We start from the raw sequence: 18,484 nt of genomic DNA on the forward strand, positions 1-18,484 counted from the left end.
GTAGAAAGTGGGCTTAGCAGCGGAAACAGATGAAGAAAATGTAGAGAGGAGGGAGTGAAAAGATGCCAGGTCGGCAGGGAGTTTAGTTTTCTTCCATTTCCGCTCCGCTGCCCGGAGCTCTGTTCTGTGAGCTCGCAATGAGTCATCAAGCCACGGAGCTGGAGGGGAGGACCGAGCCGGCCGGGAGGATAGGGGACACAGAGAGTCAAAGGATGCAGAAAGGGAGGAGAGGAGGGTTGAGGAGGCAGAATCAGGAGATTGGAGGGAGAAGGATTGAGCAGAGGGAAGAGATGATAGGATGGAAGAGGAGAGAGTAGTGGGAGAGAGAGAGCGAAGGTTGCGGCGGCGCATTACCATCTGTGTAGGGGCAGAGTGAGTAGTGTGGGAGGAGAGCGAGAGAGAAAAGGAAACAAAGTAGTGGTCGGAGACATGGAGGGGAGTTGCAGTGAGATTAGTAGAGGAGCAGCATCTAGTAAAGATGAGGTCAAGCGTATTGCCTGCCTTGTGAGTAGGGGGGGACGGTGAGAGGGTGAGGTCAAAAGAGGAGAGAAGTGGAAAGAAGGAGGCAGAGAGAAATGAGTCAAATGTGGACATAGGGAGGTTGAAATCCCCAGGGGGCACATACAGTATATACACAGGGGGCACATATAGTATATACACAGGGGACACATATAGTATATACACAGGGGACACATATAGTATATACATAGGGGGTACATATAGTATATACACAGGGGGCACATATAGTATATACACAGGGGGCACATATAGTATATACACAGGGGGTACATATAGTATATACACAGGGGGCACATATAGTATATACACAGGGGACACATACAGTATATACACAGGGGACACATATAGTATATACACAGGGGACACATATAGTATATACACAGGGGGCACATATAGTATATACACAGGGGGTACATATAGTATATACACAGGGGGCACATATAGTATATACACAGGGGGCATATACAGTATATACACAGGGGACACATACAGTATATACACAGGGGGCACATACAGTATATACACAGGGGACACATATAGTATATACACAGGGGGCACATATAGTATATACACAGGGGGCACATATAGTATATACACAGGGGGCACATATAGTATATACACAGGGGGTACATATAGTATATACACAGGGGGCACATATAGTATATACACAGGGGGCACATATAGTATATACACAGGGGGGCACATATAGTATATACACAGGGGGTACATATAGTATATACACAGGGGGTACATATAGTATATACACAGGGGACACATATAGTATATACACAGGGGGCACATATAGTATATACACAGGGGGTACATATAGTATATACACAGGGGACACATATAGTATATACACAGGGGGTACATATAGTATATACACAGGGGGCACATATAGTATATACACAGGGGGTACATATAGTATATACACACTGAACAAAAATATAAACGCAAAATGCAACAATTTCAAAGATTTTACTGAGTTACAGTTCATATCAGGAAATCAGTCAACTTAAATAAATCTATCAGGCCCTAATCGATGGATTTCACATGACTGGGAATACAGATATGCATCTGTTGGTCACAGATACCTTTAAACGTAAGTGTGTGACCACCTCCGGATCTCTTCACAGTATCTCTGTACATTCAAATTGCCATCGATAAAATGCAATTGTGTTCATTGTCCATAGCTTATGCCTGCCCATATCATAACCCCACCGCCACCATGGGGCACTCTGTTCACAACGTTGACATCAGCCTGCCATCTGCCCAGTACAGTTGAAACCAGGATTAATCCGTGAAGAGCACATTTCTCCAGCGTGCCAGTGGCCATTGAAGGTGAGCATTTGCCCACTGAAGTCAGTTACGACACCGAACTGCAGTCAGGTCAAGACCCTGGTGAGGATGACAAGCACACAGATGAGCTTCCCTGAGACGGTTTCTGACAGTGTGCAGAAACTCTTCGGTTGTCCAAACCCACAGATTAATCAGCTGTCTGGGTGGCTGGTCTCAGACGGTCCTGCAGGTGAAGAAGCCGGATGGGGAGGTCCTGGGCTGGCGTGGTTACATGTGATCTGCGGTTGTGAGGCCGGTTGGACGTCCTGCCAAATTCTCTAAAACGACATTGGTCGAGAAATTAACATTCAATTCTCTGACAACAGCTCTGGTGGACATTCCTGCAGTAAGCATGCCAATTGCACGGTCCCTTAAAACGTGAGACATCTGTGGCATTGTGTTGTGTGACAAAACTGCAGTGGCCTTTTATTATCCCCAGCACAAGGTGCACCTGTGAAACGCTGTTTAATCAGCTTCTTGATATGCCACACCTGTCAGGTGGATGGATTATCTTGGCAAAGGAGAAATGCTCACTAACAGGGATGTAAACAAATGTGTGCACAAAATGTTAGAGAAATAAGCTTTTTGTATGTATTTCTGGGATCTTTTATTTCAGCTCCTGAAACATGGGACCAACACTTTACATGTTGCATTTATATTTTTATACTTTCTTATATTTCAGAAAGTATTCAGACCACTTGACTTTTTCCACATTTTGTTACGTTACAGCCTTATTCTAAAATGGATTGAATTGTTCAATCTACTCACAATACCCCATAATGGCAAAGCAAAAAAAGGTTTTTAGAAATGTTTGCTAATTTATTAAAAATAAAAACTGAAATATTAAATTTACGTAAGTATTCAGACCCTTTACTCAGTACTTTGTTGAAGCACCTTTGGCAGTGATTACAGCATTGAGTCTTCTTGGGTATGACGCTACAAGCTTGGCACACCTGTATGTGTAGGCCGTCATTGTAAATAAGAATTTGTTCTTAACTAACTTGCCTAGTTAAATAAAGATAAAAATAACAAATAAAATAAAAATGGGGAGTTTCTCCCATTCTTCTCTGCAGATCCTCTCATGCGCTGTCAGGTTGGACGAGGAGCATTGCTGTACAGCTATTTTCAGGTCTCTCCAGAGATGTTCAATCGGGTTTAAGTCCGGGCTCTGGCTGGGACACTCAAGGACATTTTTACATTTAGTGAGTGCATAATTTTTTTTTTCTTCATACTGGTCCCCCGTGGGAATCAAACCCACAACCCTGGTGTCACAAGCACCATGCTCTACCAACTGAGCTACACGGGTCATAGACATGCAGAGACTTGTCCCGAAGCCACTCCTGCGTTGTCTTGGCTGTGTGCTTAAGGTGGTTGGCCTGTTGGAAGTTGAACCTTCGCCCCAGTCTGAGGTCCTGAGCGCTCTGGAGCAGGTTTTCATCAAGGATCTCTCTGTACTTCTGATATGAGTGAAGGAAAAAAATTGGTCTCAGCCAACAATTATTTGAATAATTCAATTGATATTTTGTGCACAAAGGTGATCACTAAAGTGTCTTATTAGGAATTTTCTCATCTGACTTCTCTATGTGGCCGTGTTTGGAAATGGTCTTTCTCGGCCGGGCGTCAGTTAAACTGCAGTACCGAAGCAGAACTGTAGGAGCAGTCGAAAATGTGCTTCTAGATCGGAACCCCTAGCTGTTCACACGCGTATCTGCCCCCTCATTGGCTAGAATGATCCCACCTGATGCTGTATCTGCCCCCTCATTGGCTAGAATGATCCCACCTGATCTCGCCTCCTCCCGACTGCCTTCCATTTTTGAAGACGTTTCTTTTAATTGTTAGAGTGGGCGCTTGAGTACCTGGTAAATATAATGGATCATCTGTGTTGTGCTAGCTAAACTTAACGATAACGAATAAACACAGTAGCATGCTGGCCATACTAAGACAACAGGTATTTCTAAATATCTGCCTATTATTGTAATCATTTATGTTTGTGTATTAGCGAGTAGCCAGCAATGATTGGTAGCCAGCTAGCTAGCTAACACATTAGCTGGCGTTAGCGGTTTCATTTCACAACAGAAAGGTCAGATGATGAATTCAGACAGAGCTAGCTACTGGTTTTGTAGGAAAATTAAGTAAGCCAGAATAGATCCAACACATGCCAGCCCGAAGTCTTTAGGCTTAGCTAAGCAATAAGTCAGTAGCAAGCTAGCTAAATGTCACGTCATGGTGGCTAGTTTAGTTAGCCAACAATATTGTGACAACATGCTAACAGCTAGCTTCCGCAAAGAAACAATTTGCCAGTCAAGTTGTTTTAAAATGTAACGAAAGTATTTGCTAGTTAATATGTGATCCACACAACGTACTGGCAGTTGTTAGTAAACAGTTGGGCCTTAATAGTTAGCGTGCCAAACTGCTAGAAGCTAACTTTAGCTAGTTAGCTAGCCTAGCTTTTGAGGAAGTAACAGATATGGAGGTAAGCCAAATGAATGAACTGTCATTACCTGTGATCTCTGTATGAGCTAGTGGCCACTTAGTGCTTGTCCAGGGGTTCGTCAGTGCGCGTTTTTCCACAAGCACCCTGGACCAGAGCTAGTGGCCACTACATTCCCCAGAAGTATTGATGAAGTAGCAATGAATTTGATTTGAACTAGCTACATCTCTCTTTGTCTCTCTCCACAGGCCTAGTAGAAACACCATGGAAGAGTCAGGAGGCAGGCCACGCTACCCTAAGCAGGGAGGCCGGGAGAGGGGCGCGGTGGCAAACGAGGCAGAGGCCTGGAGGAACCAGGACGCTGGGAGGGGATACAGCCCCAAGCCAGAGAGGAGTGGCCAGGGGAAGAGGGGACGCCCCAAGAAGGGAGTGATGGGACCCCTCAGCAGCTCCCCTGGAGGGGGGGTGTTCAAGGGGGGCCAAAGCCCCTCTCAGAGGGAGGGTTTCCAGAGACCCAGGTACAAAATACACTTATTCCTAAGACTGAACAGTTAACATTTCCCAATAGGAAAAACATGTCACACTAAGTTGCCATGCTAAAACTTTGCAGGTACCCGGAGAGCCAGCAGGTGGAGGGCCTGGTCGAGGGCAGGGAGGAGAACTGGAGAGAGCGCCCCTCACAGCGCTGGAGGAGAACGTCTCAGGGAGAGGACCCAGGGGAGGACAGGGAGCAGGGACGGAGAGACAACACTGACAACACACCTCACAGCTCAGGTAGAACCAAACAAAGACCTGGGTTATCTTCAGTAGGCATGGGGTGGTGTTACCTATAGGTTATTTGCATGGGGTGCGTTCCACATTGCAGCCGATTTTAAAGGCGTGTCGAGACTGACTGATTGACAAGTCATCTTGCATCATAAATAACTACTTAATATTAGTTGTAGATCAGTCATTCACAATTTACCCACAATTTACATGGCTGTGGAGTCAGGAAGGTGTGTGAATGACTATGGGTAACGTAGCTTGGTTTCTCCAGGGGGGAGGAACTGTAGGTACCGTGACCGGAGGCGGGGTCTAGGTGAGGAGGACCGTGGGCCGGTGGTGGATGAGTCATCTCTGTCAGCCAAAGAGCTGCTGGGACTGAAACAGGCAGAGGAGAAGATCGGCAGAGAGGAGATCTTCCGTCTGAAGAAGGTGAGGCGTCCATCAGGAGGGGAGTACCGTGTCACTCCACTCCCATCCTTCAGTATTCCCAACGTCATACATTTTGTTCTGGACCCGCACGCACACACACAACTGATTCAACTAATCAGAGGCTAAACTTACTTCCTGAGTCCTCTACGGACACTGTGAGCGCGTTCCTCTGGCCAGGCGTTGCCGACTCATGCCAGATCTTACGATGCCTGCATAGTTATTTTACGTATCAGCTGACCCCGTCACATGTTATAGCAGTCTGGTGCCTGGCGGCGCAGTCGATGCATTGGTTGATGCAGGGGAACGCGACCAATGGCACGTCTCTCTCTCTTCTCCCTGTCTCAGAGGTCCCGCAGTAAACCCAGTGCTGTCTACACCTGCTCTCTGTGTGAGGTACTACTGGACTCTGTCTCTGAAGCTCACAGACACGTCAAAGACAAGTGGCACAAGAGGAGAGCGAAGGTGAGAACACCTACTAATACTACTCACCTCTATCTTCCAAAACAATGATTACAGACACGATATGTATTTATTATTATATGACCCCTATGTGTCTCTGTGTTTAGGAGCGTCGTGAGGAGGCGGTGCTGACGGATCTCGCGCCCCCTGGGGTGGAGCAGGTGGTGGCGGTGAGCGTGGCGTTGGAAGGCGTGGTCAGAGAGAGGGGGATGAGTGACCAGGATGTAGAGAACAGACGACAGATTGTCTCCAACATGCAGGAAGTCCTGATGTCTGTCCTGCCTGGTGAGAGAACGCTGTGTGTGTGACTAGAAGTCCTAACGTCCGTCCTGCCTGGTGAGAGAACGCTGTGTGTGTGACTAGAAGTCCTAACGTCCGTCCTGCCTGGTGACAGAACGGCCGGAGTAGACTAGCGGGGTAGACGAGTCCAGCCGTACATACTGTTGGTTGGTTTTGCTCCTAGCAGAACTCCCTAAAGACCTTAGCTTGAAAAACAATATTACGGGTTGTCCCTCTTGAGCCACCGTAGCAACAACATAGCCAGTAACACTTCCTCAAAATAGTCTGAATTAATCTAAGATAAATCTGCCGAGAAGGGCTTAGTCGTGCGATTTTCCATCTAACTAAGATGTTTGGTGGAGTACTTCTAAACATGTGCGTGAAAACTAGTAGTGTGCCTCTCAGTAGGGCCCAGCTGATGCTGCCCTCTCTCCTCTCAGTAGGGCCCAGCTGATGCTGCCCTCTCTCCTCTCAGTAGGGCCCAGCTGATGCTGCCCTCTCTCCTCTCAGTAGGGCCCAGCTGATGCTGCCCTCTCTCCTCTCAGTAGGGCCCAGCTGATGCTGCCCTCTCTCCTCTCAGTAGGGCCCAGCTGATGCTGCCCTCTCTCCTCTCAGTAGGGCCCAGCTGATGCTGCCCTCTCTCCTCTCAGTAGGGCCCAGCTGATGCTGCCCTCTCTCCTCTCAGTAGGGCCCAGCTGATGCTGCCCTCTCTCCTCTCAGTAGGGCCCAGCTGATGCTGCCCTCTCTCCTCTCAGTAGGGCCCAGCTGATGCTGCCCTCTCTCCTCTCAGTAGGGCCCAGCTGATGCTGCCCTCTCTCCTCTCAGTAGGGCCCAGCTGATGCTGCCCTCTCTCCTCTCAGTAGGGCCCAGCTGATGCTGCCCTCTCTCCTCTCAGTAGGGCCCAGCTGATGCTGCCCTCTCTCCTCTCAGTAGGGCCCAGCTGATGCTGCCCTCTCTCCTCTCAGTAGGGCCCAGCTGATGCTGCCCTCTCTCCTCTCAGTAGGGCCCAGCTGATGCTGCCCTCTCTCCTCTCAGTAGGGCCCAGCTGATGCTGCCCTCTCTCCTCTCAGTAGGGCCCAGCTGATGCTGCCCTCTCTCCTCTCAGTAGGGCCCAGCTGATGCTGCCCTCTCTCCTCTCAGTAGGGCCCAGCTGATGCTGCCCTCTCTCCTCTCAGTAGGGCCCAGCTGATGCTGCCCTCTCTCCTCTCAGTAGGGCCCAGCTGATGCTGCCCTCTCTCCTCTCAGTAGGGCCCAGCTGATGCTGCCCTCTCTCCTCTCAGTAGGGCCCAGCTGATGCTGCCCTCTCTCCTCTCAGTAGGGCCCAGCTGATGCTGCCCTCTCTCCTCTCAGTAGGGCCCAGCTGATGCTGCCCTCTCTCCTCTCAGTAGGGCCCAGCTGATGCTGCCCTCTCTCCTCTCAGTAGGGCCCAGCTGATGCTGCCCTCTCTCCTCTCAGTAGGGCCCAGCTGATGCTGCCCTCTCTCCTCTCAGTAGGGCCCAGCTGATGCTGCCCTCTCTCCTCTCAGTAGGGCCCAGCTGATGCTGCCCTCTCTCCTCTCAGTAGGGCCCAGCTGATGCTGCCCTCTCTCCTCTCAGTAGGGCCCAGCTGATGCTGCCCTCTCTCCTCTCTCTCGTGTTGAATGACAGCAAACACTTCAATGAAGAATCCCATCCATAATTCCCACCTCCACTGTTGAAACATCACCAATGAAGGGGCGTGAAGGTTACCGAACTTCGACTTGCCTCAAGAAAAGAAGTGCTTGAAACAGCCGGAACACCAAAACAAACAAACATCTCACAAAAGGTTGTCATAATATGAACTGGCTTAATACAGTATATGAACTGTTTGGACAGGTTTTACTTCCTGTCTTCAGGCTGATGGCTGGGTTGATAAAGGCTGGACCAACCATGCTGGGTGGGTTGATAAAGGCTGGACCAACCATGCTGGGTGGGGATGATGGCTGGGTTGATAATGACTGGACCAACCATGCTGGGTGGGGATGATGGCTGGGTTGATAATGACTGTACCAACCATGCTGGGTGGGTTGATAAAGATTGGACCAACCATGCTGGGTAGGGATGATGGCTGGGTTGATAACGACTGGACCGACCATGCTGGGTGGGTTGATAAAGATTGGACCAACCATGCTGGGTAGGGATGATGGCTGGGTTGATAACGACTGGACCGACCATGCTGGGTGGGTTGATAAAGATTGGACCAACCATGCAGGGTGGGTGGATAAAGACTGGACCAACCATGCTGGGTGTGTTGATAAAGACTGGACCAACCATGCTGGGTGGGTTGATAAAGACTGGACCAACCATGCTGGGTGGGTTGATAAAGACCGGGTCCTTGTTTCTGAGGGACTGCCCCCGCATGCTGGACTAGTAAAGTTTCCCTTCTTCTTGTTTCAGAGGTGAAACTCCGGCTCTATGGGTCGTCCTGCACCAAGTTTGGTTTTAAGGATTCTGACGTCAACATTGATATCCAGTTCCCCCCTCATGTGAGTAGCGTGTGTTTACATCTCATCCTATTTCTTTAATTAGCAGTTCTCCTGTTCTTCAGTGTTGTACTGTCACATGTCTTCCTCTGTGTTGTATCTATACTGAACAAAAATGTAAATCTGCGCGGCAGTCCGACGGGAGCTGGTTGTGGGTGTGACTAAATAAAAGCAGGGCGTTCTACCTGACAATTGTAGAACTTGGATACCGTCTCGTTGGCCTAACGTTATGTCCTAATCTGACTTTGGTGCAGGTCATGTTGTTCTTCACATTACCGTCTCTGGTAAACACTCACTATATTATTACTACATAAAATAAAATCTAAGTTTATTTGTCACATGCACAGGATACAGAAGGTGTAAACCGCTCCAACTCAACTCTGGACCTCCAAGCCAGTTCCACTGCATTTTTTCATTGTTCTCTATTCAGGGACTGATTTTAGACCTGGGACACCAGGTGGGAGCAATTCATTATCAGGTAGAACAGAAAACCAGCAGGCTCCGGACCTCGTAGGGTAAGAGTTGAGTACCCCTGGTGTAAACGGTACAGTGAAATGGTTACTTGCATAGTGGAGTCTTTTGTTTAGACGTGTAGCTAGCTAGCTAAACAATGAACCATAATCCCAACTCATAACGTTACTACTATGCATGAATCTGCAGGTAGCTAAAGCTAACCAACTAGGTTCAATGTTAGCTAACTGAAGAATTTCTGCACAAACTGTCAGAAACCGTTTCAGGGAAGCTCATCTGCGTGCTCGTCGTCCTCACCAGGGTCTTGACCCGACTGCAGTTCGGTGTCATAACCGACTTCAGCAAACGCTCACCTTCAATGGCCACTGGCACGCTGGAGAAGTGTGCTCTTCACAGATTAATCCCGGTTTCAACTGTACCGGTCAGATGGCGTCGTGTGGGCGAGCGGTTTATTGATGTCAACGTTGTGAATAGAGTGCCCCATGGTGGCGGTGGGGTTATGGTATGGGCAGGTATAAGCTATGGACAACGAACACCATTGCATTTTATCTATGGCAATTTGAAAGCACAGAGATACAGTGACGAGATCCTGAGGCCCATTGTCGTGCCATTCATCTGCTGCCATCACCTCATGTTTCAGCATGATAATGCACGGCCCCATGTCGCAAGGATCTGTACACAATTCCTGGAATCTGAAAATGTCCCAGTTCTTCCATGGCCTGCATACTCACCAGACGTGACCTATTGAGCATGTTTGGGATGCTCTGGATCGACGTGTACAACAGCTTGTTCCAGTTCCCGCCAATATCCAGCAACTTCGCACAGCCATTGAAGAGGAGTGGGACCACATTCAACAGGCCACAATCAACAGCCTGATCAACTCTATGCGAAGGAGATGTGTCGCGCTGCAAGAGGCAAATGATGGTCACACCAGATACTGACTGGTTTTCTGATCCACAACCCTACCTTTTTTATATATGGAACAACTTTTTTTTTTAAAGGTATCTGTGACCAACAGATGCATATCTGTATTCCCAGTCATGTGAAATCCAAAGATTAGGGCCTAATGAATTTCCTTATATGAACTCAGTAAAATCTTTGAAATTGATGGATGTTGCGTTTGTATTTTTGTTCAGTGTTTATACTTTAGGAGTTTTGAAATGTGCCTGTATTCACAGATGCATCAACCAGAGGTTCTGTTGCTGGTTCAGGAGAGTCTGTCTGTCAGTAGTGAGTACATTTTTACCTCTTGTGATGCTACGCTAGCTAGAAAAACCCCATAATAACCAATTATACTTTTAGCGTTAAACATTGTGATCGCCATCAATGGAGTGATCACTCTGAGATGTTGTTGATCGTTGTTTGTGATGACGACAATGATGGTGGTTGTGATGGTTGTTTGTGATAAAGAGGATGGTGTTTGTGGTGATGGTGGTTGTTTGTGATGGTGGTTGTGATGATGGTGATGGTGATGATGATGATGGTTGTTTCCAGTTCTCTATGGTAACCTGGAGGCAGACTTCCATGCCAGGGTACCTGTGGTCATCTGTAAAGACGAGGGCAGGTCAGTCCTTCATTAATCACATCCATTGTTAGTGAAACATTAGACTGTTCTTTCTAATGTGCTGCTATCTGACTATATGACAGTTGTATTGTTTAGCACTAATCTTCCTGAAAATAACCACATCTCCCTTTGACTGATGTGAAAATGTGGCTGATGGGCCCTGTAGTTTTTGGGTACAGGAAGAACCTGTCTGTTATTGTTGTTGTTGTTCCTCAAGCGGTCTGGTGTGTAAGGTGAGCGCAGGAAATGACAACGCCTGCTTGACCACCTCCTTCCTGTCTGAGCTGGCCAATCGGGAGCCTCTCCTGCTGCCGCTGGTCCTGGGCTTCAGACACTGGGCCCGGGTGAGTTTATTAATTGGCCCACACACCTGTCAATCACCTCAGTAACCTGGTTAATACCTGATCACCGGTTAGCCTAGTAGTGTTTCCTCTAGATGTTTTTTTTTTAGGTGAGGTGCCGAAGTTCCTAAGACATTTTGGCTTGTAGAAACCTCATTCATCACTGAGGGATGAATTAAGTTCAATTTTCACATAATCATGCTACGATGTAAATGGTAGACTAACTTCAAATGTGGGTTGAGTGGCAGTTAGGATTCGCCTCATAGACAGAATGTCCTTTGTGTCCCAGGTTTCAGTGTTTTGACGTTGTTTCTGCCTGTTAGATCTGTCACGTGGACCGAGCGGAGGAGGGAGGTCTGCCGTCGTACGTCTTGGCTCTCATGGTCATCTACTTCCTCCAGCAGAGGAAACAGTCCATCCTGCCTGCCTACCTGGGACACGAGGTACACACAGACCTTAACCTGGGACACGAGGTACACACAGACCTTAACCTGGGACACGAGGTACACACAGACCTTAACCTGGGACACGAGGGACAGACACAGACCTTAACCTGGGACACGAGGGACAGACACAGACCTTAACCTGGGACACGAGGTACACACAGACCTTAACCTGGGACACGAGGTACACACAGACCTTAACCTGGGACACGAGGTACACACAGACCTTAACCTGGGACACGAGGGACAGACACAGACCTTAACCTGGGACACGAGGGACAGACACAGACCTTAACCTGGGACACGAGGGACAGACACAGACCTTAACCTGGGACACGAGGTACAGACACAGACCTTAACCTGGGACACGAGGGACACACAGACCTTAACCTGGGACACGAGGGACAGACACAGACCTTAACCTGGGACACGAGGTACACACAGACCTTAACCTGGGACACGAGGGACAGACACAGACCTTAACCTGGGACACGAGGGACAGACACAGACCTTAACCTGGGACACGAGGGACAGACACAGACCTTAACCTGGGACACGAGGGACAGACACAGACCTTAACCTGGGACACGAGGGACAGACACAGACCTTAACCTGGGACACGAGGGACAGACACAGACCTTAACCTGGGACACGAGGGACAGACACAGACCTTAACCTGGGACACGAGGGACAGACACAGACCTTAACCTGGGACACGAGGAACACACTGCGTCTAACATAACATCTCTCTCCTCCCTCTCAGATAAAGGAGTTCTCCATTAGCCGGCTGTATGACTTCAGGCTGACCATAACATCTCTCTCCTCCCTCTCAGATAAAGGAGTTCTCCATTAGCAGGCTGTATGACTCCAGGCTGACCATAACACCTCTCTCCTCCCTCTCAGATAAAGGAGTTCTCCATTAGCCGGCTGTATGACTTCAGGCTGACCATAACACCTCTCTCCTCCCTCTCAGATAAAGGAGTTCTCCATTAGCCGGCTGTATGACTTCAGGCTGACCATAACACCTCTCTCCTCCCTCTCAGATAAAGGAGTTCTCCATTAGCCGGCTGTATGACTTCAGTCTCACCTACGTGGAGGATGGCTTTGTCCACTGGGGTTACTACCCCGTCTCTAAGGACTCCTCCTCATCCTCAACCCCAGAAACCATCTACAGGGAGGGCAAGGTAACTACACCCTGTGGGGGTGGGGGAGGTAACTACACCCTGTGGGGGTGGGGGAGGAAACTACACCCTGTGGGGGTGGGGGAGGTAACTACACCCTGTGGGGGTGGGCGAGGTAACTACACCCTGTGGGGGTGGGGGAGGTAACTACACCCTGTGGGTTGGGGGAGGTAACTACACCCTGTGGGTTGGGGGAGGTAACTACACCCTGTGGGGGTGGGGGAGGTAACTACACCCTGTGGGGGTGGGCGAGGTAACTACACCCTGTGGGGGAGGTAACTACACCCTGTGGGGGAGGTAACTACACCCTGTGGGGGAGGTAACTACACCCTGTGGGGGTGGGGGAGGTAACTACACCCTGTGGGGGAGGTAACTACACCCTGTGGGGGTGGGGGAGGTAACTACACCCTGTGGGGGAGGTAACTACACCCTGTGGGGGAGGTAACTACACCCTGTGGGTTGGGGGGAGGTAACTACACCCTGTGGGTTGGGGGGAGGTAACTACACCCTGTGGGGGAGGTAACTACACCCTGTGGGGGAGGTAACTACACCCTGTGGGGGTGGGGGAGGTAACTACACCCTGTGGGGGAGGTAACTACACCCTGTGGGGGTGGGGGAGGTAACTACACCCTGTTGGGGAGGAAACTACACCCTGTGGGGGAGGTAACTACACCCTGTGGGGGAGGTAACTACACCCTGTGGGGGAGGTAACTACACCCTGTGGGGGAGGTAACTACACCCTGTGGGGGAGGTAACTACACCCTGTGGGGGAGGGGGAGGTAACTACACCCTGTGGGGGAGGGGGAGGTAACTACACCCTGTGGGGAGGCGGGGAGGTAACTACACCCTGTGGGGGAGGGGGATGTAACTACACCCTGTGGGGAGGGGGAGGTAACTACACCCTGTGGGGGAGGGGGATGTAACTACACCCTTTGGGTTGGGGGGAGGTAACTACACCCTGTGGGGGAGGGGGAGGTAACTACACCCTTTGGGTTGGGGGGAGGTAACTACACCCTGTGGGGGTGGGGGAGGTAACTACACCCTGTGGGGGTGGGGGGGAGGTAACTACACCCTGTGGGGGTGGGCGAGGTAACTACACCCTGTGGGGAAGGTAACTACACCCTGTGGGGAAGGTAACTACACCCTGTGGGGAGGGGGAGGTAACTACACCCTGTGGGGGTGGTAACTACACCCTTTGGGTTGGGGGGAGGTAACTACACCCTTTGGGGGTGGGGGGGGTAACTACACCCTTTGGGTTGGGGGGAGGTAACTACACCCTTTGGGTTGGGGGGAGGTAACTACACCCTTTGGGTTGGGGGGAGGTAACTACACCCTTTGGGTTGGGGGGAGGTAACTACACCCTTTGGGTTGGGGGGAGGTAACTATACAATGCATTCTGAATGTATTCAGACCACTTGACTTTTTCCACATTTTGTTACGTTACAGCCTTATTCTAAAATGGATTAAATTGTTTTTTTCCCTCCTCAATCTACACACAAAACCCATAATGACAAAGCAAAAAATAATTTTTAGAAATTTCTGTACATTTATAAAAAATATAAAAACGGAAATATGACATTTACATCAGTATTCAGAGCCTTTACTCAGTACTTTGTTGAAGCACCTTTGGCAGCGATTACAGCCTCAAGTCTTCTTGGGTATGACGCTACAAGTTTGGCACACCTGTATTTGGGGAGTTTCTCCCATTCTTCTCTGCAGATCCTCTCAAGCTCTGTCAGGTTGGATGGGGAGCGTCGCTGCACAGCTATTTTCACGTCTCTCCAGAGATGTTAGATCGGGTTCAAGTCCGGGCTCTGGCTGGGCCACTCAAGGACATTCAGAGACTTGTCCCGAAGCCACTCCTGCGTTGTCTTGGCAGTGTGCTTAGGGTTGTTGTCCTGTTGGAAGGTGAACCTTCGCCCCAGTCTGAGGTCCTGAGCGCTCTGGAGCAGGTTTTCATCAAGGATCTCTCTGTACTTTGCTCCTTTCATCTTTCCCTCGATCCTGACTAGTCTCCCAGTCCCTGCCACTGAAAACATCCCCACAGCATTTTTTATTTTATTTTTTATTTTATTTTATTTCACCTTTATTTAACCAGGTAAACCAGTTGAGAACAAGTTCTCATTTACAACTGCGACCTGGCCAAGATAAAGCAAAGCAGTGCGATTAAAAACAACAACACAGAGTTACATATGGGGTAAACAAAACATACAGTCAAAAAATACAACAGAAAATATATATACAGTGTGTGCAAATGTAGCAAGTTATGGAGGTAAGGCAATAAATAGGCTATAGTGCAGAATAATTACAATTAGTATTAACACTGGAATGCTAGATGTGCAAGAGATGATGTGCAAATAGAGATACTGGGGTGCAAAAGAGCAAAATAAATAACAATATAGGGATGAGGTAGTTGGGCGGGCTAATTTCAGATGGGCTGTGTACAGGTGCAGTGATCGGTAAGGTGCTCTGACAACTGATGCTTAAAGTTAGTGAGGGAGATAAGAGTCTCCAGCTTCAGAGATTTTTGCAATTCGTTCCAGTCATTGGCAGCAGAGAACTGGAAGGAATGGCGGCCAAAGGAGGTGTTGGCTTTGGGGATGACCAGTGAGATATACCTGCTGGAGCGCAGACTACGGGTGGGTGCTGCTATGGTGACCAATGAGCTAAGATAAGACAGGGATTTGCCTAGCAGTGATTTATAGATGGCCTGGAGCCAGTGGGTTTGGCGACGAATATGTAGTGAGGACCAGCCAACAAGAGCGTACAGGTCACAATGGTGGGTAGTATATGGGGCTTTGGAGACAAAACGGATGGCACTGTGATAGACTACATCCAATTTGCTGAGTAGAGTGTTGGAGGCTATTTTGTAAATGACATCGCCGAAGTCAAGGATCGGTAGGATAGTCAGTTTTACGAGGGCATGTTTGGCAGCATGAGTGAAGGAGGCTTTGTTGCGAAATAGGAAGCTGATTCTAGATTTAACTTTGGATTGGAGATTCTTAATGTGAGTCTGGAAGGAGAGTTTACAGTCTAACCAGACACCTAGGTATTTGTAGTTGTCCACATACTCTAGGTCAGACCCGTCGAGTAGTGATTCTAGTCGGGTGGGCGGGTGCCAGCAGCATTCGATTGAAGAGCATGCATTTAGTTTTACTAGCGTTTAAGAGCAGTTGGAGGCTACTGAAGGAGTGTTGTATGGCGTTGAAGCTCGTTTGGAGGTTTGTTATTACAGTGTCCAATGAAGGGCCAGATGTATACAAAATGGTGTCGTCTGCGTAGAGGTGGATCTGAGAGTCACCAGCAGCAAGAGCGACGTCATTGATATACACAGAGAAAAGAGTCGGCCCAAGAATTGAACCCTGTGGCACCCCCATAGAGACTGCCATAGGTCCAGACAACAGGCCCTCCGATTTGACACATTGAACTCTATCTGAGAAGTAGTTGGTGAACCAGGCGAGGCAGTCATTTGAGAAACCAAGGCTATTTAGTCTGCCAATAAGAATGCGGTGGTTGACAGAGTCGAAAGCCTTGGCCAGGTCAATGAAAACGGCTGCACAGTACTGTCTATTATCGATCGCGGTTATAATATCGTTTAGGACCTTGAGCGTGGCTGAAGTGCACCCATGACCAGCTCGGAAACCGGATTGCATAGCGGAGAAGGTACGGTGGGATTCGAAATGGTCGGTGATCTGTTTGTTAACTTGGCTTTCAAAAACTTTTGAAAGGCAGGGCAGGATGGATATAGGTCTGTAACAGTTTGGATCTAGAGTGTCACCCCCTTTGAAGAGGGGGATGACCGCGGCAGCTTTCCAATCTCTGGGGATCTCAGACGTTACGAAAGAGAGGTTGAACAGGCAAGTAATAGGGGCTGCCACTACCATGCTTCACCATAGGGATGGTGCCAGGTTTCCGCCAGACGTGACACTTGGCATTCAGTAAAATCTTGGTTTCATTAGACCAGAGAATCTTGTTTCTCATGGTCAGAGTCCTTTTAGGTGCCTTTTCGCAAACTCCAAGCGAGCTGTCATGTGCCTTTTACTGAGGAGTGGCTTCCGTCTGGCCACACTACCATAAAGGCCTGATTGGTGGAATGCTGCAGAGATGGTTGTCCTTCTGGAAGGTTCTCCCATCTCCACAGAGGAATTCTGGAGCTCTGTCAGAGTGACCATTGGGTTCTTGGTCACCTCCCTGACCAAGGCCCTTCTCCCCCGATTGCCACTGTGTTCTGTGGGGTGGGCGAGGCCACCGCACCCTGTGGGTGCTCAACATTGTCAGTGATTGTGTTTCTCTCTCTCTCTCTCCAGGCTCCTCTGGTGTTCCAGAGACCTGTCTCTCCTCCAGCGGTGGGTCTTCTGTGGGTGGAGATGCTGCGTTTTTATTCGCTGGAGTTCAACATGGCGGAGTGTGTCATCAGCGTGCGTACCAGCCTCGTCCTATCACGGGAGGCCAAGGACTGGCCCAAGAAACGCATTGCCGTGGAGGGTATTGTTGCCTTCAGTCTCCTACATGTTTTAGTAGCTATTTTCTAGTTGGAGCCGGATAACCTGTGGTGGTTGAACCCAGCCCAGTGTAGTTAACCGGAATTAAGGTCTCCAATTGTTCACTTTGAATGCTAAACCTGTGTAAGCTGTTTCCAGGTAGACTTTGTGAATGGGGAACAGTTGTTTAGCAAATCATGACACAGATACACAAGTTATGATTTTGAGATGAGTTTATGATCTAATGAAGTCGTGTGTTTTTAGATCCGTTTGCTGTGAAGAGGAACGTGGCTCGTACGTTGAACAGCCAACAGATGTACGAGTACATCCTCCACTGCCTCAAATCTACCTACAAGTACTTCGCCCTGCCCCTCAGGCTCCCCTCAGCCAACCACACGACAGCAGAGCCGCGAGGAGCCAATCACAAGCCAGGGCCTGGACATAAGGCTCCGAGTGACGTTGGCCTTGTTCAATCAGGGTTGAGTGGTCTCATCCTGGAATCCCAGGCAACCACTAAGCAGAAAGGAGAGGCAGATGTGCAGGATTCTGACTGTATGGAGGAAGAGGAGGAGAGCCCTCCAGAGTCCGACCAAGAGAAAGAAGAGGAAGACTTGGGGAAGAACAGCCTGTCTGAAGAGGAGGATGGAGTATATCCCAGACATCACCTAGACAGTGTGACCACAGAGGACGAAGAGCTGTTCCCATTGGACGAGGTCTCAGGAGAGGAGCAACTCTCCGATGAGGAGGGGCCAGACCTAGACACTCCCGGCTCATTGGATGAGGAGGATGAGGTAGCCCCACCCACAGTACCAGAGGACCCGCCCAAGCAGGAAGCACCAGACAACAGGACCGAGGGGGCCAGTGTTCTCTGCTATGGGTTCACCAGACAGGCGTTCACCCGCGGCAGGGTAGATATGACCACGTGATCACACATTTTCTTTCAAAGTTCTTGCAAACAAAGTCTAAAACTGTTATGATTTGCTAACCTTGTGTCTGTGTGTGGTTCAGTCCCACACAGTGGTGTGCGGTGTGTGTAAGCGTGACGGCCATCTAAAGAAGGACTGCCCTGAGGACTTCCAGAGGGTACAGCTAGCCCCTCTCCCTCCCATGACGCCCGCCTTCCTCAAAACACTCAACACCGTCTGCCAACAGTGCTACCGTAAGTCTGCCTGTGTGTGCGCGTGTTACCTGTTCTTCAAATGATCTGTACATTCTGTACAGGATGTACCGTTCCACGTCGTTACTTTAAAATATATTTAATTTAATATTTCCCGGGAATTGAC

The 18,484-nt window shown here is 49.2% G+C and overlaps 1 protein-coding gene across 1 annotated transcript in view; it reads left to right on the forward strand.

Annotated features, from left to right (window-relative positions):
• Positions 1 to 3,674: 3,674 nt before the first annotated feature.
• LOC311124204 (terminal uridylyltransferase 7-like) overlaps positions 3,675 to 18,484 on the forward strand; it is a 28,234-nt gene continuing 13,424 nt past the window's right edge. Inside the window, exons 1-15 of the mRNA XM_084198395.1 lie at positions 3,675 to 3,805; positions 4,537 to 4,806; positions 4,899 to 5,062; positions 5,325 to 5,482; positions 5,828 to 5,944; positions 6,049 to 6,226; positions 8,635 to 8,723; positions 10,370 to 10,421; positions 10,686 to 10,755; positions 10,973 to 11,099; positions 11,420 to 11,539; positions 12,583 to 12,723; positions 17,028 to 17,205; positions 17,466 to 18,109; positions 18,210 to 18,360. Of these exons, the coding sequence (XP_084054521.1) occupies positions 4,553 to 4,806; positions 4,899 to 5,062; positions 5,325 to 5,482; positions 5,828 to 5,944; positions 6,049 to 6,226; positions 8,635 to 8,723; positions 10,370 to 10,421; positions 10,686 to 10,755; positions 10,973 to 11,099; positions 11,420 to 11,539; positions 12,583 to 12,723; positions 17,028 to 17,205; positions 17,466 to 18,109; positions 18,210 to 18,360 (2,443 nt within the window). The 5' untranslated portion in view covers positions 3,675 to 3,805; positions 4,537 to 4,552. The remainder of the gene's footprint in view (positions 3,806 to 4,536; positions 4,807 to 4,898; positions 5,063 to 5,324; positions 5,483 to 5,827; positions 5,945 to 6,048; positions 6,227 to 8,634; positions 8,724 to 10,369; positions 10,422 to 10,685; positions 10,756 to 10,972; positions 11,100 to 11,419; positions 11,540 to 12,582; positions 12,724 to 17,027; positions 17,206 to 17,465; positions 18,110 to 18,209; positions 18,361 to 18,484) is intronic.

Source organism: Coregonus lavaretus (assembly GCF_964263955.1).
Source record: "Coregonus lavaretus genome assembly, contig: HAP1_SCAFFOLD_364, whole genome shotgun sequence".
Taxonomy (NCBI): Eukaryota; Metazoa; Chordata; class Actinopteri; order Salmoniformes; family Salmonidae; genus Coregonus; species Coregonus lavaretus.